At 33.1% G+C, this 27,356-nt stretch overlaps 1 protein-coding gene across 1 annotated transcript; it reads right to left on the bottom strand.

Moving 5' to 3' along the window:
• Positions 1 to 1,613: 1,613 nt before the first annotated feature.
• LOC132725647 (dnaJ homolog subfamily B member 11-like) lies at positions 1,614 to 27,356 on the bottom strand. Its single transcript, XM_060710824.1, has 10 exons — positions 27,243 to 27,356; positions 21,557 to 21,713; positions 20,410 to 20,504; positions 17,729 to 17,858; positions 5,904 to 6,046; positions 5,409 to 5,491; positions 4,995 to 5,052; positions 4,360 to 4,471; positions 3,276 to 3,435; positions 1,614 to 2,147 (listed from the first exon to the last, which is right to left on the bottom strand). The coding sequence occupies exons 1-10, from the start codon at positions 27,311 to 27,313 to the stop codon at positions 2,083 to 2,085; spliced, it is 1,074 nt and encodes a 357-aa protein (XP_060566807.1). The 5' UTR covers positions 27,314 to 27,356; the 3' UTR covers positions 1,614 to 2,082.

The raw sequence follows: 27,356 nt of genomic DNA, 5'->3' as shown, positions 1-27,356 counted from the left end.
CGAAAAAATATCCTCTTAGTATTCAGTTAACAAAAAAAAACTTGTCAGGGGAAGAAAATAAATTAAAGCACATAATGATTTGTTGCTACATTAAAGTAAAAACTTTGCAAAAAATGTGTAAAGTAAAAGAAATAATGAACATTTCTCAAATTTCCCATTCATTAACAGGGCCACAAAGTAATCACTTCTAAATTAAACACTAAAAATAACGAAAATGTTTAGCAAGAGTCAATGGTAACAATGTCATGACTAATTCCCGAGGTTTATAAAGTTGCCTTGAAACATATCAATCAGTAATAGTCAAAACCTTGCCCTGCTTGATTTTTGTAATGGATTTGCCCTGCTTTGAATAGGGATCAGTTCATTCTTTATTTCAAGGGTTTTGATGAAAAAGTACTAAATCATTAGTGGTCTGAAAGAGCAGCATTTAAGACTGGCATATTCCTTTATTTATAGTTTATGAAATTCTGTATGTCTTTTCTACAAGTTAAAGGTTTAAATTATCTTTCAGACACAACTTTTATATGCAGCTATTCAATCAGAAGACAAAATCTGGACCAAATCGATAATTTGTTAACCAGTCTAGAAAGCCACTCACCCATTGGCCAAATTCATATAAAACAAGAACTTGACCAATCAAAATGATGGATTTTGAGACTGGTTCCAAAATTTGATAAAAGTGAATCTTGAGATATAGTACAGTAAACTTCACATATAGCGAACACGGTTATAGCGAACTTCCGGTTATAAGGAACAAAATTGTTTGGCCCGAATTTTGCCCTTCTTCATTTCATGTAAAAAATGACGGTTACAGCGAACACGGTTATAAGGAATTATCGCTTATAAGGAACTCATTTTTTAGTCCCAATGCCATAAAAAGTACTTTATAACGAACTCCAAAATATCGGCTATCCGTGAACAGGTCACACATTTTCTATCATCGTTTTCATCGGCACAGAGTAAAAAACTTGGCCGAATGTAGCGGATACATTAGGAACAATGAATGACGATGACAGTCAATCATCCGAAGACGAGATCTATTTAGATGATCTGCCGGTTGTGTCAAAGAATGAAGCTATTGATTGTTTGCACAAGATTAGGTCATATTTCGAGTCTAATGCACATGTTAGAGAAACAGTTTTTAAAAGTTTATTGGATATTTAATTAAACCTGAAGAGTTGTAAACATTCCCAAACTAAATTTAGCGACTTCTTCAAAGCAAAGTGATTATTTCTGTGCATGATACTGTATTGTTAATAAATAACAATATTGCATATATTGTACATATCATATAATTATCTTATAGATATATTTATACATAAAAATTATATTAAAAAGAAACAACATTGCAATTATTCCTTTTTTTCTTTATTGAATCAATATAAGGGAGACAACACTGACGGACCCGAAAGTTATTTCTCTTAATCAAATGATCTTCAAAATGGAGGACGATGGTAAACAATTAGTTCGTTATATGTAAAACTGTTCGCTATAAAAACTTCTGATACAAGGAACTAATTTGCTATATGCTTACAAGGAACTCCGGATATAAGGAACAGATTTTGAATGTCCCAATGAGTTCGTTATAAGCGAAGTTTACTGTATTGTAATAAACATTAAATTTTGAGTATCATACAACAGAAAGAAAGAAATATATATAAATCTCCCCTCTCGTTTACAAAATTAGCAACAAAAATGTTATGAAACATTTGTAAACAAATATTAGTGACAGGTACAGTCAAAATATTCCCTCCTATTTTACCCACATTCACAGACAGATTCTTTTAACAATAACACATAAGCATTCTAAAAATAAACAATAAAATCTATTTTTAGCACTAGAGTGTACCTTCATTAGTATATATCTCATTTCATTCAAAGGCGTATATGTAACTTTAAAATAGTTATTGACCTCTTTTACTTAAATTATGATATTATCTGGTAATAAAAAATTTCAATTTGTCATATTAAAGCAATAAACATCTGATGCTAAAAATAGAAATTATTTGAAAATGGTGACAATGTAACCTAAAGATGAACAAAGAACCTAAAGATGTAAAATTAACCTAAATGCCCTAAGGATCAGTATCCTTGTAAACCATTGTATATTCGCTGTTTTGATTCTTGATCTAAAAGTTTTCGAAGAGCTGAAAACAGAAACATAGATAAATGTTAAGTAAGGTAATAATAATCTATATAGGTTGCAAGTAAAACTTCAATATATATTGTAAATGATAAATGCGCAAAAATATCTCAAAATAATAAATCAAATGGCCTTAATACTATCTTGGAAACTGAGGCTGATTTGTTAATTAAATATACACTGACTACTGTTTTTTTTTATTATTATTGGTTTGGTTTTATGTCACACCAACACAGTAAACATCATATGGCCACTTTCCAGCTTCACTGGTGGAGGAAGACCTCAAGTGCCCCTCCATGCATTATTTCAGGCACAAGAAAGCACCTTAGTAGAACTGAGTAAGCACCGACGTTCAGTGAACTAGTTGGATACCTTCCTTAACAACTTTAACCACTCTGTCATTGCAGGAGGTTTAACCTAGAGTATATCAGTTAACCTCTCTTGAATTTGAAACTTTACATCAACTAGTTAATCAATTTCAAGGATTAAAAGAAAATAATGGTAAAATTCTGCATTTCTAAGTATGGAAACTGTCTTGTAGCTTATTAAATTTCAAGAGGGTCTGACCAAAACAATGAATTATCTATCTAGCCTGAAATGTGCTTACCATACTTTTTCATACAGCGCTCAGGCCATCCTTAAAAAAATGTTTGTTTGCAGTAACGCGACCTACTCACAAAATTTGCCCCTACTCAAAAGTTTTTTTCATGGTCTGGATAAAAACAATTTTTTTTTTAATCAGAAAATTATGCCTTGTGCTTTGTTTTTGTTCTTTTAAAGGTTAATAGAAGAAATATTTAATGTAGGTATTATTTAATTAGAATTCATTTATCAATTTATTAATTGTTACCAGATTATCAAAGCATAAATTGTCCAGCATTTTGAAATTCCATGTTTATTTGGGAGTACAGTTCAATAATTAAAAAAAAAAATCAAAAAAAAAATCGACCTACCTACCCACCTTGAAAATTCTGGGTCGGGTTACTGCAAACAAACATTTTTTTAAGGATGGCCTCAGTTAAAAAAAACCACTAAACATAATAAATTATGATTGACAGGTGCAATAGGTCAACCTTACTTATTTCTCTTGAGTAAAAAGAAAAACATGCAAAATGAAAAATATGACAAATACCTTCTCTTTGCTCTTCAGTTAATGTTCCTTTCGGAAAATCTATATCAAATGTTAAAAATAAATTGCCTTTAACATTATTGTTGTCGTAATTAGGCATCCCTTCGTGAGGCTTCCTCATTTTGGCACCAGGCCAAGTAATTTTATCTCGAACTATATGTACCTGAAATAAACACAAGTACACATGTTTGAAATATCTTTTACTACAAATCAATGATTATCTATACCTGTGTGTAGATTGTCGAATGGTTAAGAGCCGCCTACCTTCCTGTTAGTTCAATTCTTACAAAAGTATCACGGAATCAATAAATAGACTTACTCTGGAATTAAGAATATTTTGGGATTTCCCAGCTAATCGAGGGGTAAAAACACTTTAACGATAAGCACAACAGACTGACCAATATATTGTGACTGTTAGTGCAACGTGAAGCTTTAACGGTAAAAGTTTCTTTGCATGGGGGGATTAGCATGGAAAAACCCGTATTTGCCAGTTTCGGATAACATCTATTGCCTAAGTGGTTTTGAGCACTGTCATTTTAGCTAAGTGGGAGGTCACGAGTTTGAATCCAAGCTGCTGTACGATCTTTTCTGATGCATGTTTCTGTTACATACTCAAAATATTTCTAAAAAAAGCCATAATCTTACAAGTTCTGCTTTCTAATGGGCCAATATTTTTCAGTCTACAAAATAACTATTTTGAATGATGATAATAGGTTATTTTAATGGGCCAATATTTTTCAGTCTACAAAATAACTATTTTGAATGATGATAATAGGTTATTTTGCTTGGAACAACTGCATTTAATACAACTTTATATAACTAATTTCAATGCAGATTTTCTGAATGTGAATTTCTGATTCTTCTTCTTAGATCAGAGCGGCTTCATAAAACTCAGATATATATATATGATAATATAAATAAGCTTATTTTAAATATTCCATTGAAACAAATGGTCCATGAGGATAAACAGACACATGATAGATGACTAAATCTTTTTTGAAGGAAAAACAAAACAAACAAAAAACAAACAACAAACAACAAATAAACTTGATACATTGATGCACATGTAGTTTTATGATAAACTTACAGTATGGCCATCTAAATGAGGAATATCCATTTCAAAACCAATCATAGCATCCACCAATGTGATTGTTACATTTGTATATAAATCATCCCCTCTACGCTCAAATCTGGCATGCCTAAAACAAGACACAAAACACATACAAATAAGATAATAACACATGTGAAAGTTCACTTGGTTGTATTATTACTGTTGTGTTAAGTTTTAGTCAATATTTACATTTTTATAAATACATTCAAACGTAACCACTTGCCCACCATTCAGGTGACAAAGACTTTTGTTTGTTTTTTCATAACAATTGTTATTTTTAATATCAATATGTAAATAAAACTGTGTCCATGCTTTAAAGTAACTCCACTGAGGTTCAAAAGCCTAAAAACATAAAATCAGAGATCAAATATCAGTAACGGCACATTAAACAGAAAGATATACAAGATAATTAAGACACTCAAATTAATTGAAAAACATATTTTTTGCTATCCTTTGCCTGCTTTGAGTGAAAAACAATGCAACGCTTTTCAATTTTTGGTCATTTTTCACAATAAAAACCTCAGTTTCTAAACAATCATTTTAAAATAATTCTGTATAAACTAACTGGGTGAAAAAAACATGGATATCAAAATTTTATTAAAAACACTTACTTTTGCTGTTTAATTTTAAATCTAAGATCTCCTGGGTCACCATCTATATGTGGCTCACCTGTAACAAAAAAATAATACTTCATTATTGGCTTATGTTTACTAAGCTTTTAGACTGTACTTCATATCTTATAATATTGTCAGTACTTCATATCTTATAATATTGTCAGTTTGTTGAAAATAACTGGAAAATTTTACGAAGTTTAGATAATTTTTACTCTTTCAGTAAGAGAAAAACTAACAACCCTCTAAAAATCTAGGGGTACATAATAAACATATATACATCTCTGGAGTAAATAGCTTCACTTTTTATGTATTTTGGGCCGAAGGCCTTTATTTAGCACTATAGTTAATTTGAGTTTCGTGTATTTGAAAACACTAATGACACAAAGCACATAAGAATATTTATAACCTCACCTTCAGCAACAAAAGGATATTCTTGTCCATCTCTCATACCAGGCTCTATCTCAATCTCTAACATTTTCTCCTCTGGTACAAACCTGAAAATCAACCAGAAATGAAAATATTCTATTCTGGGGCAGTGCAATTAAATTTCTATGGAAAAGTAATAAATTCATTTTTTTTCAGGGTTTGGTTTTTTAGTCAAACTGACAGACGAAGGGGCCATTTATTGGCTTTTTTCTATTTTCAAAATGTGGCGAAAGACCTCAAGTGCCGATCTTTGTATTATTTCAGGCACATGAAAACACATGTGTCGAACCACTACTGTTCCTAACCTGGCTAAATCAGAGATGTAGAAAACATGTTATCTATGAGTCTGGCTTAATAAAATCCTAGCATGAAACAATTAGAGGTCCCAATCTGTATTTTAGCTCGCAGAGAGTGGAAAATAGGTCAGCGACTTCATTCACTTGGCCACTGAGGGCCAAATAAAGCAATGTAGTTACGTACTTGACATTAGGACAGTCGTCACAAACTTGTTGCTGCTGCATCTGGAATCGTCCCGGACCTAACTGTGTTGTCACCATCTCTGTACGACAGTTACATTTCCTTGTACCTTTAGCCGGCTTAGCAACTGATTTATATCTTAGAACCTTTACCAAAAGAAACAGAGTCAAAATTAATGTCTGATTATCATAACAATATGTTTTCACATACAATAAAAGAAAGAAAATGTAAATATTTTATAGCATATTAATGAAAACAACAAGAAGCGCCGCAATGCGACGAAAACCAGGTTTTTTAACGACTTAGTTTTGATGTGACAGCAATCAATAGGCCAAAAAGCAATGAAGTGTAGCGTTACCCCCTGTTTAGGTAGCGATAATTTATAAGAGTTACAAAGAACACATGGGGGCAAACTACATGAGTTCGCCTGGGCCCGGCTTTTTGGTAAATTGATATTTACTGCCTGTCTGGCAAGGAATAACGGAGGCAATTTAAAGTTTAACGATTAACTTTATTAAAGGAATTAAACAGTTATAACGAACAGCTAATAATATTACATCATATAGTTATTAAAATGTTTATTTGTATTTACGACAAATAGTAATATTGTGCACCCTAATTCTTTTAATTCATCTGAATAAATACAACGAATTCTTTTCGAACACAAATGTCAAATTGTTCCTAAGATATTTGTTCCAAGTTTTAATGTAGGAGTCTTCTAAGCAAGTTCACACTTTAATATGTTATCACCGAGAAACAAATACACTTAAATATTATATTCACCGATTTAGTGGTTTCATACCACAAAGAAACTAGTATCAAATATAGTTAGACTACGCCGTAAGATTTACCCTTTTGTAGCTTTTACCAGTTGGTGAATTTTACCAGTTGGTAAATGTTAGCAACTTCGACAATCCTCGTCACAGTTTATCAACATCTTTGAACAATTGTACACATTAATAAATTAGCACTTGAAATATACGCATGATAGAGATTAGTTATGAGAAATACACGTTGGTTCAATGGTTTATAATTTTCACCAACTAACAAGGTAAATTTAACGAACTTTACACTTTAAAAAGAATGGTTATATTGGTAAACACAAGACTTAAACACTTTGAAACACTGGAGATGGAGACACTTAGGAATTACCACATTTTTATTTATTTGGTTGATTTAGGGAACTTTACCTCTTCTGTGCCCATAGTTATTTTACCAATTGAATTTATTTTCTCGTTGGTGAGCGACACACGGAATACCCTCGTCAATGGTATTCCGAAAAAAATAACAATGCCGCTGTATTTATATGAAAATTTCGTCAGATGTGACGTCATCAGCGATGACGTAGTAGGAAATGTAATGGCGGACATAAACCAGGAAGTAACTCAAAATTCACTATTCTTTTCTGGATTTTGAACTTATAAAAGCACTTTGAATGTTTTGAAAGGTACACTTTGTGAAAATAACAGTTATATTATTGATATTTATCAATAATTTTTAATACCATTTAAGAATATATGAATAAGACACGATTATCTGCTGAAATAAATAGCGGCGAATTCAAGCATAAAAATACGTCACTTTTAAAGCGTAGATTAGGGTGCACAGTAATTATTTCCTGAAAAAAACATGAATTGTCAACACATATTACAAATATACATCATGAACAGTATTATAGTACTACAATATTATACATAGTACATTTAAAAAATACATATCAATATTTCTAAGGCAAAGAAAGTGGGTGGGGTAATGTAAATATTTGTTTTACATTGAGGTGCGATCGTTACATTGCCCCACACTATCTAAGTTTTGGTCCCCAAAACATTATATATTAGTTTAAATTTCCTTAGAAGAACAAGTACAATAATAAAACAATTACATTTTACCAAATTCAAAATATTAGCTTAAAGACTTCACCTGTCATCAAGTAAGACCTTAAGACAAACTTCAAGTAAAATACTTAAGCCATTCAATTTAACTTTCTTAACTGTAATTAAATTTGTCATAAAGAATAGAAAAGAAATATATTTACAATATTTTAAACTATATGAACTAGATATTAGGAACAGTGAAGTTATTTTTCAAAATGAATAATTTCCTCAAAAGTACTTAACATGTGAGCATTACAGTCACAATCATTTTCTCTCTCAAAGTTAAAGTTAACAACAATACAATTAAAAAAAAATACATGTGTTCAATTAAAACTTTTAAAGGTGAACCAAGCTAAAAGTACTTAAGTTGATTCACTTACACATTAAACTATACACTATATATCTTAATAAACAACTTAGAAAATATTTACAACAATAGTTATTTACTATGACAGAATTTATGATTCGTGACAAATGTTTATCTTTTAAAGACTTTATACTTGAAAACGTTTGATTTATTGTCAGTTACTATCATACATGTTTATGTGCTTAAAAAAAATCACCAAAACAACAAACACATCTTGAGCACAGTAACCCTTTAACAAATGTAACTTTCCTACTATACACTCTGTCTTTTCAAAAACATTTAATTTCACTTTTTTATTCACTTCATATTACTCACTTTAGTTTCTGAGCAGTTAACCCTGTAAGAGGAACAATATTGGCTCCTACCACACTCACTTGGTCAATCTTACTAATTGTCTTGATAATTTTGCACTTACACCTGGCTTAACTTTGGTGTTATACAACCAAACTAAATCACCCGCATCAAATGCAGTTTGCATTAATCTGTGGTCGTAAACATGTTTTTGTGAATCGCTTGCCAATAAAATATGTTTTCGCGCAACCTCATGTACTAAATTTAATTTATCCGTAAGCAGAGATGCATATTCAGTTTCAGATATTCTTTCTATGTTTTTAGGTTGTCCTAATGCTAGATCAATAGGTAATTGCATCTCTCGTCCAAACATTATCATACTTGGTGTAAACCCTGTACTTTCTTGTACAGAAGAATTATATGCCATTGAGATAATCGGTAAGTATGTATCCCAGTCCTTCTGATTTGTTGTCACAAATTTTGACAACATAGCTTTTATCGTTCTTTGTCCTCTTCCTACCAATCCGTCGGATTGCGGCCTGAAGGCCGTTGTTCTAGTTTTCTCCGACCCTAAAATTTCACACATCTCCTTAAAGATACGTGACTCAAAATTAGTACCTTGATCGGAATGAAGTTGCTTAGGTACACCGAATACTGAAACAAAGTTTTCAACAAAACTGTTGGCTACGGTGTGGGCCTCTTGATTTACTAATGGAATTGCTACAATCCATTCAGTAAAGTAGTCAACAATGGTAAATAAATACTTATTTCTATTATTGCTTTTATGCAGAGGTCTAGTTATATCTATACCAACTCTTTCCAAAGGGGCACCTACTAGATACTGTTTCATAGCAGCTTTTGCTTTTCTTGGAGGGCCTTTCTGTGAATCACACAGGTCACAGGTTTTGCACCAACTTTTCACATCTTTGGATAATCCAAACCAAAAGAACCGCTGCTTTACTTTCAGATTAGTTTTACGTTCCCCTAAGTGACCTCCTATAAGTCTATTGTGTAGCTCCAATAACACCTCATTGACTAACACTCTAGGCAACACCACTAGGTACTTAATAGATTTCCCATCAATTTCTTCCCAAAGATGGTATAAAACTCCATTTTCTATCTTTAATGAATCATATCGATTCCAATAATATTTTAACTCCACCGATCTTGGAGATACTTCAGACCATTTAGGTTTTTCATTATTTTGTAACCACATCTTTATAGTATTTATAATTTCGTCTTTATCTTGGACATCTGCAATAGATTTGCCATTCAACGAAATTAGGATTTCTCTAACTGGTGTGTTACTAACATCAGTATTATTCCAACATGTGGGGATCTTAGACTTTATGTCACCCATACCACATGTTTCATTAGGAATATTCCTTTGATGTTCATTTACTATCTCAGACCTATGACTTTCACATTCTGTTGATACTTCACTATCATCAGCAACAGTTTCAATGTCCTGCATGTTTACACTCTTGCTGACTTTCTGAAGCCCAACAACCTGCTCTTGATCTTGGATCACATTAACAGCTTGGTGAAAAGCATCGTCATGCCCACCTTCTAATTGCAAATCAATATCACCCAAGATTTCAGAACTCTTTCTACTACTTCTATTAAGCAGTTCTTCCTCTTGTTCTAATGAGTTCTGACAAGCATTAACTTCAACATTAAATGTTGTGCTTATCCCCTCTTCTAGCCTATCTTTCATATCCAAACCTAATTCGTATACTGGCTTTGTATATCTGACGTCTGCTTTATCACAGTACGTGCATCCACTATGACTACAAGGTCGTCTGGACAACGCATCAGCATTTGAATGAATACGACCAGCTCTATGTTTTATCTCATAGTCATAAATCGACAACGTCTCTAGCCATCTGGCCACTTGGCCTTCTGGCTGTTTAAAATTGGTTAACCACCTTAAAGCGCCATGGTCGCTCCTTATTATAAAATGACGTCCAAACAAGTAATGGTGATAATGTTTCACTGAACATATCACGGCAAGAAGCTCTCTTCTGGTTACACAATACCGTCTTTCTTCTTTCGAAAGACATTTACTAAAATATGAAATAACTTTTTCTTCACCATTTTGCATCTGCTGCAATACAGAGCCGATACCAACTCCACTTGCATCAGCGTCTAAGATATATATACCATCAGACTTTGGATATGACAATACTGGAGCATTTATCAATCCAAATTTAAGATTTTGAAATGAGGTTTCACAAGCCTCTGACCATTGAAATCGTTCACCTTTTTCAGTCAATTTGTGCAATGGTTTAGCAATTGACGAAAAGCATTTTACAAATTTTCTATAGTAAGAACACAGTCCTAAGAAACTACGCACCTCACGTACGTTTCTTGGTGTTTTCCAATTTTGCACATCTTCAATTTTTCGGGGATCAGTTGCAATTCCTTTTGAACTGATTAAGTGACCAAGGAACCTAACTTGTTTTTGAAATAAAATACACTTTTCGGGACTAAGTTTTAAATTTGCATTTTTCATGCGTGTGAATATAGCATCAAGACTAGATAGATGATCGTCAAATGTTTTAGAATAGCTTATTATATCATCAAGATATACTAAACATTGGTTCCAAGTAAGACCTGCTAAGACTCTTTCCATTAGTCTCTCAAATGTCGCAGGGGAGTTACATAAACCAAATGGCATTACTGTAAACTGCCATAAACCTACACCTTGTACTGAGAATGCTGTTTTATGTTTATCAGTGTTTGACATTCCGACCTGCCAAAATCCAGATTTGCAGTCAAGAGTACTAAACCAGACAGACCCAGATAAAGCATCTAAAGTATCATCAATTCTTGGTAATGGTTGACTATCTTTAACAGTAAATTCATTTAATTTGCGAAAATCGCAACAAAATCTTATTGCACCGTTTGGTTTCGTAACCATGACAACAGGACTACTCCAGGGACTTGTGGAAGGCTCTATAATACCTTTTTCTGCCATTTCCTTAATTTCTTTTTCTGCGGCTAAACGTTTTGCAAGGGGAACCCTATAAGGAGCTTGTTTTATTGGTCTAGCATTTCCTGTTTCTATTGTGTGCTCAACAATATGTGTTCTTCCAATATCACCAGAATCTCGAGAGAACACATTTTGATGTTTAATCAAAAGATTCTTAACCTTTTCTGCCTCGGCATTTGTTAAATTTTCAACGGCCTTCTCTAAGACATCTTTTAAATGAATTGGTATCTTTGTATCATTACTCTCACAGACACCTACTGTTTCCACGTTAACAATATCTGGTTGCATCACAGCTTCATAAAATGCAGCCACGGTATTTTTATAAACTGTACAAGGCTCGGTATTTAAATTAACCATGCGTATTGGTATGTTTCCACTTTCAATATCAACAAGAGCTTTTGCGACCAAAAGACCACTCTTTTCAGAGAATCTAGCATTTGGTTCAATAATTCCTACTGTATTACGAATAGTTGCATTAGATTTCCCTAACACTATTACTTCGGTTTCTGGTGGTATAATTGTATTTTCTTTTACCAAAATTCGACAACTCGTAGCTAACGCATTTTCATCTCTATGAAAGCAAGAGACATCTTCTCCATTAAGTATAATACTGTTCTTTGCAACATCAATCTTACATTGATTAGCTTTAAAGAAATCCATACCCAATATTCCATCACTTTTTATATCTGCCAGGAAAATATTCTGTTCGAAACATTGTGAACCTATTGTAATCATTGACTTAATTTTGCCATAAAAAGGAGCCGTTTCACCAGTGGCAGTAGTAAGCGTCATGTTAATTGGTATTATTTCCGGCTTCTTGTCCTCCGAAATTTTATCATACAAACTTTTACGGAGAATTGTAACATTAGATCCTGTATCAACTTACATAGAAACTTTAATATCATATAACTGAGCAGGCAAGAAAAATCCATCATCTTTCGTCAAATTTTGATTAGCATTTATTGTGTCTGATTTGGACCTCTGGCCGGGTTTCGAATTTCGGTCCTTAAACTCGAGCCGCGCCCGTTTCCCGAGTAGTTATTTTGCTTAAATGCTTGGACCTTGTCTGGGCCTTTATGAAATGATCTTCCTCGTCCTTGATAATTAGGGGTCCTATCAAACTTGTTATCAAACCTATGCCCTATTTTGTTTGTTTCATTACCCCTATGAAATTGCTTTAGGTTGTTACTGTCATGAACCTGAGCTGTTAACATTTTCATTTGATAAGACAACTCATTTAATTTTCTGTCTGTTTGATTTACCTCAGGTGCAATATTTCTTACATGATTCCTACCACCCCTGCTTTTATCAGCTTCCTTATGAGCATCTAACCTTACTGCAATTCGTTCTGCTTCATTAATAGACTTTGGGCCTACTTCTCTTAATCTCAATCTTATGTCAGTATCTGGTATAGCATCGACAAAATAATCTAATGCTAGTAAATCAACGACCTCAGAGGAAGCACTCGGATAAGCCTTTCTAGTTAACTTCCTAACAGACTGTCTAAATTTTGGTTTTTTTCATTTCTACCCAAGTGTTCTACTTTGTAAATGTGAGCGAAATTTTTTCTGCTTTGGGGGGAACAGAACCCTAAAAGATTTTTCATAAAATTTTACAATAGAATCAAAAAAACGTCTTTTTTTTTTATCTAGTCGCATAAAAATCGCCCTGCCCCCCCACTATACTACTCGCAAGAAAAAAACGATTTATTGATAAACTCCAATTATTCAAATTTAAAACTACAATATTTAAAATTTAGCTAAATTTCGTCCCAAAAACATTTAGGGCCCCCTCTATGCTGTTGGTTTTTGGGTTTTTTATGTGTTTTCGTCACTAAAACCCCGGGAGGGCGTTTTCTATTAAAAATTTTTGACCCTATGGTACCTGTAAGTTTTTGGGGTGTCCCCCACTATTTCCAACTGTGAATTTTGAATAACCATTTGTGGGCCATTATTATTAATGTCTTCACAGTTAGGAGTACTGTTTATAGGTCCTCGTCCAATACATACGTCATGGGGACCTGCCTTCTGTATAAAATTATCTTTTTGTAAAGTCACACTCTTACCACATTTAGGTTGTACGTTATCAATTTGATTTTGTAAATGGTCTAGCTTAGATTCGAACACTGACAATGAACTTCTTATTTCATTTTGAACTGACACAAAATTTTGATGTACTTGTGTGCTTAAATCAATAACTAATTTCTCTAAAGTATTGTGGTTATTTTCTCCATCTCCAGTGTTTTCTAAAATTACTCCCTCAGGTGGAATGAACGGACTTTCATTCTCAGTCTGCATTGAACTAACACCAGGTTCTGACTCACAATCGCTGTCTTCCATTACGATTGAACTCTTTAACTGATTAAAAGTTACAATATTTGATTCCTCCATTTAATGCACAAGACCAAATTTACCACCGGTACCAGGTAAGATCACAATAGCACGTGCACAAACTAAATTAACAAGTCCTAAGTATGTTGTTCTTCCGATTATTTAAAGTGATATCCCACCGCTGCCACCAAATTTGTAGCGTTACCCCCTGTTTAGGTAGCGATAATTTATAAGAGTTACAAAGAACACATGGGGGCAAACTACATGAGTTCGCCTGGGCCCGGCTTTTTGGTAAATTGATATTTACTGCCTGTCTGGCAAGGAATAACGGAGGCAATTTAAAGTTTAACGATTAACTTTATTAAAGGAATTAAACAGTTATAACGAACAGCTAATAATATTACATCATATAGTTATTGAAATGTTTATTTGTATTTACGACAAATAGTAATATTGTGCACCCTAATTCTTTTAATTCATCTGAATAAATACAACGAATTCTTTTCGAACACAAATGTCAAATTGTTCCTAAGATATTTGTTCCAAGTTTTAATGTAGGAGTCTTCTAAGCAAGTTCACACTTTAATATGTTATCACCGAGAAACAAATACACTTAAATATTATATTCACCGATTTAGTGGTTTCATACCACAAAGAAACTAGTATCAAATATAGTTAGACTACGCCGTAAGATTTACCCTTTTGTAGCTTTTACCAGTTGGTGAATTTTACCAGTTGGTAAATGTTAGCAACTTCGACAATCCTCGTCACAGTTTATCAACATCTTTGAACAATTGTACACATTAATAAATTAGCACTTGAAATATACGCATGATAGAGATTAGTTATGAGAAATACACGTTGGTTCAATGGTTTATAATTTTCACCAACTAACAAGGTAAATTTAACGAACTTTACACTTTAAAAAGAATGGTTAAATTGGTAAACACAAGACTTAACACTTTGAAACACTGGAGATGGAGTCACTTAGGAATTACCACATTTTTATTTATTTGGTTGATTTAGGGAACTTTACCTCTTCTGTGCCCATAGTTATTTTACCAATTGAATTTATTTTCTCGTTGGTGAGCGACACACGGAATACCCTCGTCAATGGTATTCCCCAAAAAAATAACAATGCCGCTGTATTTATATGAAAATTTCGTCAGATGTGACGTCATCAGCGATGACGTAGTAGGAAATGTAATGGCGGACATAAACCAGGAAGTAACTCAAAATTCACTATTCTTTTCTGGATTTTGAACTTATAAAAGCACTTAGAATGTTTTGAAAGGTACACTTTGTGAAAATAACAGTTATATTATTGATATTTATCAATAATTTTTAATACCTTTTAAGAATATATGAATAAGACACGATTATCTGCTGAAATAAATAGCGGCGAATTCAAGCGTAAAAATACGTCACTTTTAAAGCGTAGATTAGGGTGCACAGTAATTATTTCCTGAAAACAACATGAATAGTCAACACATATAACAAATATACAACATGAAATCATGAACAGTATTATAGTACTACAATATTATACATTGTACATTTAAAATACATATCAATATTTCTAAGGCAAAGAAAGTGGGTGGGGTAATGTAAATATTTGTTTTACATTGAGGTGCGATCGTTACAGAAGAAATTGAGTAGAAGCTGAAAATTCTATTGTAAGCAAATGACCTTCAGTGTTCGAAATTAGCAGTAGTCCTATAGCCCCAGACTACTAAATTTCTCCTCGGGCTACCAACTTTTCACAGTAACAAGCCCGACCAGGCTACTGTATTTTCAGAGGGAATATAAACAACTGTTTTGAACAAATGAATTGTGCTAGTGAAATGTCTTTTGGGCTAGTGAATATTTCAATCTGGTAGTCCGACCAGCCTAGTGGATTCAAATCCTAATTTCTTACACTGGACCTTGAACTTGCTCCCAGATATCTTAGTGGCAATCCGAAGCTGCCACTCAGCAAGTTTGGTGTCAAAAGGTCAAAGCAAACTCAAGGTATAACATGAAAACTAAATACATTAACCTTGATCATAGACACCTTGGTAGCAATCCCAAGCTGCCTCTTGATATAAGCTACCAATTCATCAAGTTTGGTGTCAATAGGCCAAAGCAAACTCAAGTTATTGAGCAGAAACTGAATTTCTATTTTTAGTAACAGTGACCTTGACCTTGATCACAGACACCTGGGTAGCAATCCTAAGCTGCCTCTTGATATAAGCTATCCATACACCAAGTTAGGTGTCAATAGGCCAAATTTAAATTTTTAGTAACAGTGACCTTGACCTTGATCACAGACAACTGGATAGCAATTCTAAGCTGCCTCTTGATATAAGCTATCCATACACCAAGTTAGGTGTCAATAGGCCAAATTTAAATTTTTAGTAACAGTGACCTTGACCTTGATCACAGACAACTGGATAGCAATTCTAAGCTGCCTCTTGATATAAGCTATCCATACACCAAGTTTGGTGTCAATAGGCCAAAGCAAACTCAAGTTATTGAGCAGAAACTGAATTTCTATTTTTAGTAACAGTGACCTTGACCTTGATCACAGACACCTGGGTAGCAATCCCAAGCTGCCTCTTGATATAAGCTATCCATACACCAAGTTTAAGTCAATAGGCCAAAGCAATTTCAAGTTATTGAGCGGAAACTGAATTTCTATTTTTAGTAACAGTGACCTTGACCTTGATCACAGACATCTGGGTAGCAATCCAAAGCTGCCTCTTGATATAAGCTATCCATACACCAAGTTTAAGTCAATAGACCAAAGCAATTTCAAGTTATTGAGCAAAAACTGAATTTCTATTTTTAGTAACAGTGACCTTGACCTTGATCACAGACAACCTTTTTCAACAGCCTATGCATTTCAAAATAACAATTTCAGTGCAATAGAGGATGGATGTGACAAAAATATATACTGTTACTTCAGTTCATAGCATAGCATCCTTTTAATAGATGTGTATCAATAACAATCGAGTCTTTTCTTCAGATGCCATTACTTAAAGGAATCAAAAAGCTCTTGACATACAAGTACACCAACATTTAATGTCATCTACAGTAGAACTTTGGTAAGTCGAAGTTGGAGGGACTTGCGTAAAAACTTCGACACATCGGGACTTCGACTCACGAATCGGTCTGAATTTCATGACAAAGTTTCAACCCGCGGCTAGCCTTTATTACAAGATCTATAACGTAACCTACTTCATGTTTTTCTTTCATTCATTAATCTGATATTTTACATTATACAATGATAAATATGACATGTTAAGTAACTTTTCACGGCTAATGATTTGGACTTCCTGTTGACGTATACAATGAAGTTACAAAAGGCGTAACAATACGAAAGGGCAATAACTTAACCAGCTTATAGTAAATATTTCGCGTGTGATTATCACGCGACACCGGGTCACGGAAGTACTCAAATGATAGTTCTTACTGTTTACATGTACTTTCAAATACCGCTACGGCAATTAAAATAGTAATGATTAAAGCATTTTTTCACACATTTAAACGCATACAAAGGCTGTTTGAACACTCGGCTGTGTAATTAACACCTGTCACTAAAGTTGATCGGAAATCGTCTTCGCGGCCAGAAAAGGTGTGAAAATGTCTCGAGATCGAAGGTGTCAAAATAACCGAAGAACTTCGACTTATTTGTGGTAAATTGTACTAGATTTATTCTATACGGACCACGAAAAAACTTCGACACATCGAAAAACTCGACACATAAAATCTCGACTCATAAATAGGTTTTTATAAGGAATATATAAGGGAAAAAATCGGGACTTTCATTTTACTTCGACACATCGAGAAAATCGACTAATCGAAGTTCGACTCATAGAAGTTCTACTGTATATCGAGAAATAACATTCAACAGTAAAAACTCAAACTCATTGAGAAAACTGGAAGTCAAATTTTCCAATTAAGTTACTAATTAAAAAATAACGACTTACCTCTATAAAATTACCAGCATATAATTCTTCTAATGTAACTTCCAAGTCCATGACTACATCACCACCTTTAGGACTGTCATTATCTTCGTGATGTCCACCTCCAAAAAATCCAAAGTCACCGCCAAAAAAACTGTAAATTATAGAAACAGTATATCATAATTATGAGGTATGTGTATAATAAAACTATTCAAATGATTATAGTTATATAGTTTTCTAAAAGAAAGGGAACAAAGGAGTATAATTATTACTTATTCTGAATCTATAGACATTATTATATCTATAGATAGTTCTTGATTTTTACAATATTTATCTCCCTTGCCAGCCATTTAGGGGGTCAATATTCTATGTAATACAATAGAAAAAGGATTAATCAAATTCTTTTATACATATGCAGGAAAATATTATGTTTGATTGTTCCTTTGACTGGGATTTACATCACACCAGCACAGTATAGGTTATATGGCGACTTTCCAGCTTTACTGGTGGAGGAAGACCTCTAACTGCCAAGTGAAAAGCATCTATGGGTCACTCACAACAAATCAACAAGAAAAAAAATTCTTTCTGAATGAGCAAATCTGATACCTCATCATGTAAACAACAATTTGTCAATTTGTAAACCACTTTGTTTTTTCAAGCAAATGATATTTTACAATATCATTCAATCCTTGCTAAATTTGTAGTACCAACTTGTCCTACTTCCTGTTTGGAATGATTCCAGAATTGTAAGAGGTTTCAATATTTTCATGCTAAAATTGCATATTTAAAAATGCATGCCTCCAGATGAGCAAAAAAAAATTCAAGAAAATCAATTTTTGAGAAAAACTGACCAGGATTTTAAGGAAAGAAAACATATCCATAATTCAAGTAATGATTTACATGTTATATGCAATGAATGACTAATTTGTAGTATTTATTACTGTATTTCTATTGTTTGACGTAGTCAAACACAGTAAGGGCTTTTTTTTACATATTTTGACCTTTATTTGCCTACATGAATTTGTGTGGATTGAAAGCGCTGTTTATAATGTGTAATTACTTTCTTTGTTCACCTAACAATATATTACTTTTTTTTTCAAAATGTTCACAAAATTAAGTATAAATCTTGAGGCATGTTGATTTAACAATAAAGAGCCTCTTCTGATCATGGATATGCAGGTTGACCTAACAGGGTGTCCATTTGATCCTTGAAATGACTCTTTGACCCTTCAAATTTCTTAAAGACCTGATTTGGCACAGTTCCTGATTTTTACAATATTTATCTCCCTTGCCAGCCATTTAGGGGGTCAATATTCTATGTAATACAATAGAAAAAGGATTAATCAAATTCTTTTATACATATGCAGGAAAATATTATGTTTGATTGTTCCTTTGACTGGGTTTTACTCACACCAGCACAGTATAGGTTATATGGCGACTTTCCAGCTTTACTGGTGGAGGAAGACCTCTAACTGCCAAGTGAAAAGCATCTATGGGTCACTCACAACAAATCAACAAGAAAAAAAATTCTTTCTGAATGAGCAAATCTGATACCTCATCATGTAAACAACAATTTGTTTATTTGTAAACCACTTTGTTTTTTCAAGCAAATGATATTTTACAATATCATTCAATCCTTGCTAAATTTGTAGTACCAACTTGTCCTACTTCCTGTTTGGAATGATTCCAGAATTGTAAGAGGTTTCAATATTTTCATGCTAAAATTGCATATTTAAAAATGCATGCCTCCAGATGAGCAAAAAAAAATAAATCAAGAAAATCAATTTTTGAGAAAAATCGACTAGGATTTTAAGGAAAGAAAAAAATATCCATAATTCAAGTAATGATTTACATGTTATATACAATGAATGACTAATTTGTAGTATTTATTACTGTATTTCTATTGTTTGACGTAGTCAAACACAGTAAGGGCTTTTTTTTACATATTTTGACCTTTATTTGCCTACATGAATTTGTGTGGATTGAAAGCGCTGTTTATAATGTGTAATTACTTTCTTTGTTCACCTAACAATATATTACTTTTTTTTTCAAAATGTTCACAAAATTAAGTATAAATCTTGAGGCATGTTGATTTAACAATAAAGAGCCTCTTCTGATCATGGATATGCAGGTTGACCTAACAGGGTGTCCATTTGATCCTTGAAATGACTCTTTGACCCTTCAAATTTCTTAAAGACCTGATTTGGCACAGTTCCTGATTTTTACAATATTTATCTCCCTTGCCAGCCATTTAGGGGGTCAATATTCTATGTAATACAATAGAAAAAGGATTAATCAAATTCTTTTATACATATGCAGGAAAATATTATGTTTGATTGTTCCTTTGACTGGGTTTTACTCACACCAGCACAGTATAGGTTATATGGCGACTTTCCAGCTTTACTGGTGGAGGAAGACCTCTAACTGCTAAGTGAAAAGCATCTATAGGTCACTCACAGTGCCTTTTATAATGTGTAAAATTACTTTCTTTGTTCACTTAACAATATTTTACTTTTTAATAAATTTTCAAATATTTTCATGAAATTTAGCATGAATCTTGAGGCATGCTGCTTTAACAATAAAGAGCCTATTCTGATCACGGATTAGAAGACTGACCTACATTAAGATCCTTCCTGATATCATAGCACAGTAAACATTTTATCTTCACCAGAACTCTTAAGATTCAATCTAAATTTTTTGCTTACCTGCTAAATACATCACCTCCGTCCATATTACTCTTGCCTAGACCTTCTTCTCCATGTTTGTCATAAACCTTTCTTTTGTCAGAGTCTGATAAAGCCTAAAAATAATATATGACAGACTTATTTCTTGCGCTATATTTTGTTTTATTCATTAAAGGCCAATTATGCCTCAGAAATTCTTTTAGTAATATTTCTAAAAACACTTTTATCTTGGTGTACTTTTAAAGTACAAAATGTATTCAAAAAGTAACTAATTGTCCAAATCTCTGAACTATCCTTTTCACTATTGTCTTTTGGCTACAGGTATAGTGAATTAGTATTTTGTATGGAAGTCAAAATACTACTTTGTTTTTATTTTGCTACTTTTATGACAATTATTTTAACATTGATTGCCATTTCCTTCACATCACAAGCATCAAACATTCTCTAAAACCATTATTTAAACATTATAAAATTCATGTTTGCCCTATGACCTTTCTAAAAAAAGTAAAACTTTATTTGCTCCTGGGGTATAATGTACAGTCAACAAAGTTACCTATGTTTTAATTTTCTTCTTTTAATCAAATTTCTTTTTTAATCAAGCATTTATTTATAGGTATAATTACATTATCATTTTTGTTGGTTTTTTTCTGATAAAGTCATCTGCTTGCTTAAGTTTTGATAACTAAGCTTTTTCAGATAACAAATAAGAGCTGAAATCAATCTGTTATCAGCTGAAATTTTTACAAGTTTCACAATGCCTGATATAAGGCTTTTTGCTGACAACAATTTTAAAAACTTTTTGCTGCATTTTCTGACAAATGATTCCAACATTTTTCTAGGAGGTCGTGAAGAAAAAAGAGAGACTGTTTTGTGTCAACTTTAAATTTCACAATTCAATCCATTAATCTATTCCAAAAATGTTTTGAGCAGGGTAACTTTATTATTGCTAATGATCAAGTGATGTTAAATTAGAAATGTGTCCATAAGACAGGGATGGCCCAACATTACTGTATGACACTCAGTTTGACAGCTGGACAACATGACAGACAAGGGCAAATCTTTAAAACCGACGCCCAAGTGGTGGCATAAAAAGTATTCAAATGTGTATTCTTACAAAGCCCATTAAAATTTAAATAACACCAAAATTCATTAAAAAATTTCTATGTACTTCATAAGCTGCTCCTAGGTCCTGAAACCTCTGTTCAGCATCCGGATCACCTCTATTCTTATCTGGATGCATTTCTTTTGCAAGTTTTCTGTAAGCTTTCTTGATTTCATTTGTAGTTGCTCTCTTGGAAACACCAAGAATTTTGTAGAAGTCACGTCTAAAATAAAAACATTTGCATATAAACTTCGATATTCAATATTACAAGAAACAGAAGACACTCAAATTCTTGTATCTTTCTCTAAATTTATGAGTGAAAGAAAATGAGAACTTTTGTAGTTGGAATCGGCAAACATTTGCCTAAAACATGGTATATGTTTAATTTTTAATGCCATTTTATATGTCTACAAACAGTCCTTGATTAAACAAGCGCAACTAATAAAAATTATGTACATATACAGTTTTAATCAAATTTTAATTTGCCTGCAGACTTCCCGAAAGTTAAAAAAAGTGTCAGACATTCGGTCCGACAAACCATGAAAATCTGTCAGAAAGAAATGAAATTTGTCAATCCAAATAAAATTTATCAAAATCAAAGGAAAACTTGTGTTTGTATTTCTTTTTTTTTGTCGTAAAAATCGGCACAGTCCGTACAGCGCATTTTGATCTCCTCCCCAGTGTTTTTTTTTATCTTTTGGGGGAAGGGGGTCAGTGCCCTTTGGAGGGGGAAAAATGCAATAGGAGGGGAAATTTTATTTGGTTATAAATTTATTTTGTATTGTTTTCTTTTAGGAAGGAAAGGGGATCAACTCTTGCATTACAGGTTTAAAATACATCGCTTTTTCTTAATATATGGATCTAAAATATCGAGGCGCCGAATGTTTAACTTGTTGGGACGCCAGGAGAAGCTGACCCCTTACCTACCCGAGAACAATTTGTAAACAATCTTGCTAGTAAGTGTTACAGGCATAAAATAAAACATTATTTCGGCAGTTAGTTGCAAAATAAAATAATATTCATTGCAGGCAAATTCAGGCTGCCGTATAGGGGAAAATTTCGGCTTTAAGGGGGTGAAAAAACATACTATTTTGTGGGGGAATGGGGCCGAATTTCGCCGAATATTTTGGTGAAAAAAAACACTGCTCCCTGTCATACACCAACCATTCACGGTCCTGATTCCATTTCCGTTTTTCATTAAATTTTGTCTCAGGTCTATTCGACTTTTCATCCTTTTACTGCTGTTCTGCGCGCTCCTCTGATGGTAATTATTGTTTTTTCCCAGGTTTGGCATCTTTAGCGACGCCATTTTGTATACATGCGACTTGGATAAAAGCCAGACAGTCAGACCGATCCGGAAAAAAAAATCATCTGACCTAATCAAATTTTATCGGCATGTCTGTCGGACCCTGGTATTTCGGGAAGTCTGGGCTGAGCAATAGAGTGGTTATACGGGGAAATCAAAGAACGGGTCCGCGCTTTGGCTTGCCCGGCTATAGACTACAGTCATGTGTCTATAAATTTTTACTTGTATGTCACTAAGCTATCTATCTTGTCTCAAGCTTCAGGCAATTTGGTTATTTCAATGGCTCAGAAATTGCAGTTTATCAAGAGTTTGCTGCACTTTAAAAAAAAAACTTATAGAATTATAAATTTTATATTTTATAGCGAGCTCGACAAGCTTGCCCGAAGGGCCTGCTATCAAAGCGAGCTTTACAGTAACGCGAGTACCTGCTAGGTGATGGTTTTGAAAACTTTCGTCTGAAGTACCGAATTGACACATCGCAACTTTTCAAATTACAAGATAACGATAAAAGCAGATGAACTCTGATTGAAAACGGAAGCGAAGACTGGTGTCCTGCACACTTCTTTGGGAACCATAATAGAAAGGAGGTACCAGAAAAAAACGGAAGCCGTGTATAAAATACCAAATGACAATTTTAAAACGGAAAATGTAAATAACAAGAGCTGTTGGTAGGACAGCAACGCTCGACTATTCTTAGTGCTTGATAGTAAAAGAGCCTTGATAATGTAAAATTTTCAGAGTTAATAACAAAAGGACAAAATTTTTCTTTAAATCCATGTTAAAGTTATAGGCCTTGGACAGAGTCCTATTATGTTCTCAAAGTATAAAATATCAACTTGTTTCAATAGAATATGAAAATATCTGAGGTGGAATGCAAACCTAAAAGTAAATTCTAAGTTGAAAAAGGGGTATAATTCTGTCAAAATGCTTGATACAGATTCCTCCTCCTGTCTACAGGTTGGGGTTATAATGGTGCACAAGTGTGCAAAGTTTCAAAGCCATATGCAGGGCTCATCCGGAAGGGCGATTCAGGCGAAAACTTCGCCGTGTATATTTCCATTTCGCTCTCCCAAATGATCAAAGAGAAGTCAACATCGCCGATAAAATCTTAATTCCCAAAGACTAATTACTTGGCGATGTAAAGAACAGAGATTGTATCCGCCCATATGACGACTGCTAATTATCATTATCCAATCAGAGCGTCGCTTTATACTACCCTTCTACCTGTATGCAAAGCGATAGACCGCCTACTCTAAACAGTAAATAATGAGAGCATCGGCCCAAAACGGGTATAATTGTGTGACAGTTTTGCGAGTATAATACGGGATTAGGCGATGATTATAGATTGTTTTTTCCCCGATCATCTAAACACGTGCGTATCTTCCCTAATTGATATACATGCGGTGTTTAACCCGAGTAAAGGCGATGTACAATGGGTTTTTCACTGCTATCACAACACTGTTAGTCAATTAAAAATAATCAATTTCGCAAATGATCAGCGACCGGATTAAAAACTTAAACATAGTTTTGAATGATTTCAGTCCGTTAACATGAATTAAAAATTGTTATGTCGCTCACATCATGGCTACAGGGCGAAATGCCCAAACCTAGCAGTAAAAGAAAGTTAATGATACACCTACGCGAAAATTTAAGAAAGCCAATTCGCAAAAATCTTACGATTGATATGTTGTAGACAGTGAGTGTTTGACATTGTTATCTTTGTAGAAATGCCAAATTTGACACAGCTTAAGCACGTGGGCCAACATCTCGGAAAAACTACGAATCATGATCGGCATGCTACATATCGGTCGTATATCAGGTGTACATGTATATAACAACAAAATTTGTCAGGAAAGAAGTGTTCTTAAAGTTTCAATATATATATTTGTTTTAATGTCATAAATATGACGCTCAGATTAAGATTTATCAATATTGTAAATTTCAAAAAGCATTATTTATAAAGATATTACGAGTTAAACATTTCATGAAAATAAAGGGGGGTAATTAGAAATTTATTTTTTATAATATCTCAGTCTAATTTTTCAATAAGAAATGAATGTATATAATTTTAGTGATCAAATATAATGTGCACAAATGTTTGCAGTACATATTTTACATATTCTTCGATGTTTGAAAATTGTTTTATAAGCATAATTATATGCACATAAAACTGACATTACAACATATGAGATCATAAAAGAATTTCTGTAATCATTCTAACAGAACAGACAGATATTGTATTACAGTATATTACAATATCCAATGTAACTGTATCTTCTATTAATGATCCTGTAACAGTTTACACATTATTTTTATGGTTTTATATACAAATTATCATGCTCAAATTAAGATTTATCGATATTGTAAGTTTCAAAAAACATTATTTATAAAGATATTACCGAATTTAATATTTCATGTAAATAAAGGGAGGTAATTAGAATTTAGTTTTCTATAAATTCTAAGTAAATTTTTCCAATAAGAAATGAATGCATATAATTTAATGATTACCTTAAATATGTACAAATATTTGCAATACATATTTTACATTTTCTTCCATGTTTGAAAATTGACAAATTTGCATAATTACATACATATATAATTCAATGAAGAGTGGTATGCAATCTCAATTACAAAACATACAGGATCTTTAAAAGTGAGGAATGTAATAACATAAAATTAATTTATTCATCATACTTTTTCTTACACATTATTATCAATAAATCTACATGAAAATATATAAACAAATATTTAGAGAAAGCTTAAAAATACCTGATAAATAGATTAATTGTGTTTATATTATAGTTAAAGGATGTATAGCCATGCATGTTAATGCATACACATTGGGTTGTTTCCCTTCTTTTTTTTTCGAGAGGAAGTCACTTCTCCCTAAAATTTCCCCCCAGGATGAGCCCTGCCATATGTCAATGGACTTTGAAAATATTTGAGGTATTACAAAAACTTAAAACATAAATTCTAAGTCGAAAAAGGGGCATAATTCTGTCAAAATTCTGGATACAGTTACCTCCTCCTGTCTAAAGGTTGGGGTCATGATGGGGAACATGTGTGCAAAGTTTCAAAGCCATATGTCAATGGACTTTGAAAATATTTGAGATATTACAAAAACTTTAACATAAATTCTAAGTCAAAAAGGGGCATAATTCTGTCAATATTGTAGGCAGAGTTATCCAACTTGTCAATCTGATGAACCTTGTTCCTTTACTATAAATAAGTATTGTAAGTTTCAATTGAATATCTCAAGCAATAAATGAGATAATTGACTTTACAAAAAACTTTAACCAAAATTTCTAAGTTAAAAAGGGGCATAATTCTGTCAATATTGTAGGTAGAGTTATCCAACTTGTCAATCTGATGTACCTAGTTACTATAAATAATTATTGTAAGTTTCAGTTGAATATCTCAAGCAATAATTGAGATATTTGACTTTACAAAAAACTTTAACCAACGCAGACGCCGACGCCGGGCAACTACAATAGCTCTCATATTCTTCGAATAGTCGAGCTAAAAATGAACCATTATTTTAAACTATTTTACAGTTAAAGAAAATCAAGCTCGCTTTGAGGCTTTGCCTTTTTCATATTAAAAATAAGATAAATCTCTAATTTAGTCGTAATACGGGGAAGTCAAAGACCGGGCCCGCGAAGCGGGTCCGGGCTTTGGCTTGCCCGGCTATAGACTACACGTGTATATTTAAAAGAAAATCAAATAAAAAACAATTAAAAAATATATAGAATTCTATACCTATCAATGAAATTTTCAGTGTCAGTTCTAGTCCGGCGCCGCCATTTACAATGTAACTCAATGATAATAGGCGGGTATTCCGATAACGGAACAAATCTCAACTTTTCGGATAAATGATAATCGTCGAGTGTTCCGAGTGAAAACGGGAGCGGTGCATGTAATACTGAATGACACCTTTAAAACGGAAAGAATGAACGGAATTTTTAACGACTTCCCCGTTCATAGGCATTGCCTAATTTCATATTAGTAGTTTTTAATGTTTCATTTTAAGTTAAATCCCCACCCCCACTGGCATGGACACTGGCCCCAGTCTCAAACCATAAATTTATGAAAGACCTGGGCTAAAGTTACTTTTGCTAGACCTACTTTCACTTTGATTCTATTGAAATGTTGAATGAAAATGAATCTTAAAATTAAATACATTCTACACTTGATTTCAATATGGACATTTCAATTGGAATTACTTAGAGCGAGATGAAAATAATGTTATAAGAGCAACACTGCATCTTAAAAAGTAGTTTTTCAACCATAAAATGGGTAGCGTCTCTCAGCCAATCAAATTACAACACGCAAACCGGCATCAATAAAATGAATTTTATCGCTTAAATAAGTAACGAATTAATTAAAAATTAAAAAGCTACAAAATAAAAATGATAATCTGTGTGATTTTTAAGTTTTTGGACATACCCTGCCATTATTTGTACGAAAATTACAAAAAGCGAAATCGCAAACAAAACAACTTTCCCCATCGACGCCATCTTGAATTTAACACATTGCTTCCGGTTTATTATTGGCGAATAT

Source organism: Ruditapes philippinarum, unplaced genomic scaffold (genome assembly GCF_026571515.1).
Source record: "Ruditapes philippinarum isolate M1 unplaced genomic scaffold, ASM2657151v2 ctg133_1_1_1_1, whole genome shotgun sequence".
Lineage (NCBI taxonomy): Eukaryota > Metazoa > Mollusca > Bivalvia > Venerida > Veneridae > Ruditapes > Ruditapes philippinarum.
This window is presented reverse-complemented; position numbering and strand designations above follow the sequence as displayed.

Coding starts and splice junctions, on each gene's coding strand:
- LOC132725647 (XM_060710824.1), bottom strand. CDS start 27,313: ATGGCGTCGATGGGGAAAGTTGTTTTGTTTGCGATTTCGCTTTTTGTA. Junction 21,714..27,242: donor TTCGTACAAATAATGGCAGG/GTATGTCCAAAA, acceptor TTTTTATTTTAG/ACGTGACTTCTACAAAATTC. Junction 4,472..4,994: donor TTTAAAATTAAACAGCAAAA/GTAAGTGTTTTT, acceptor GTCTTGTTTTAG/GCATGCCAGATTTGAGCGTA.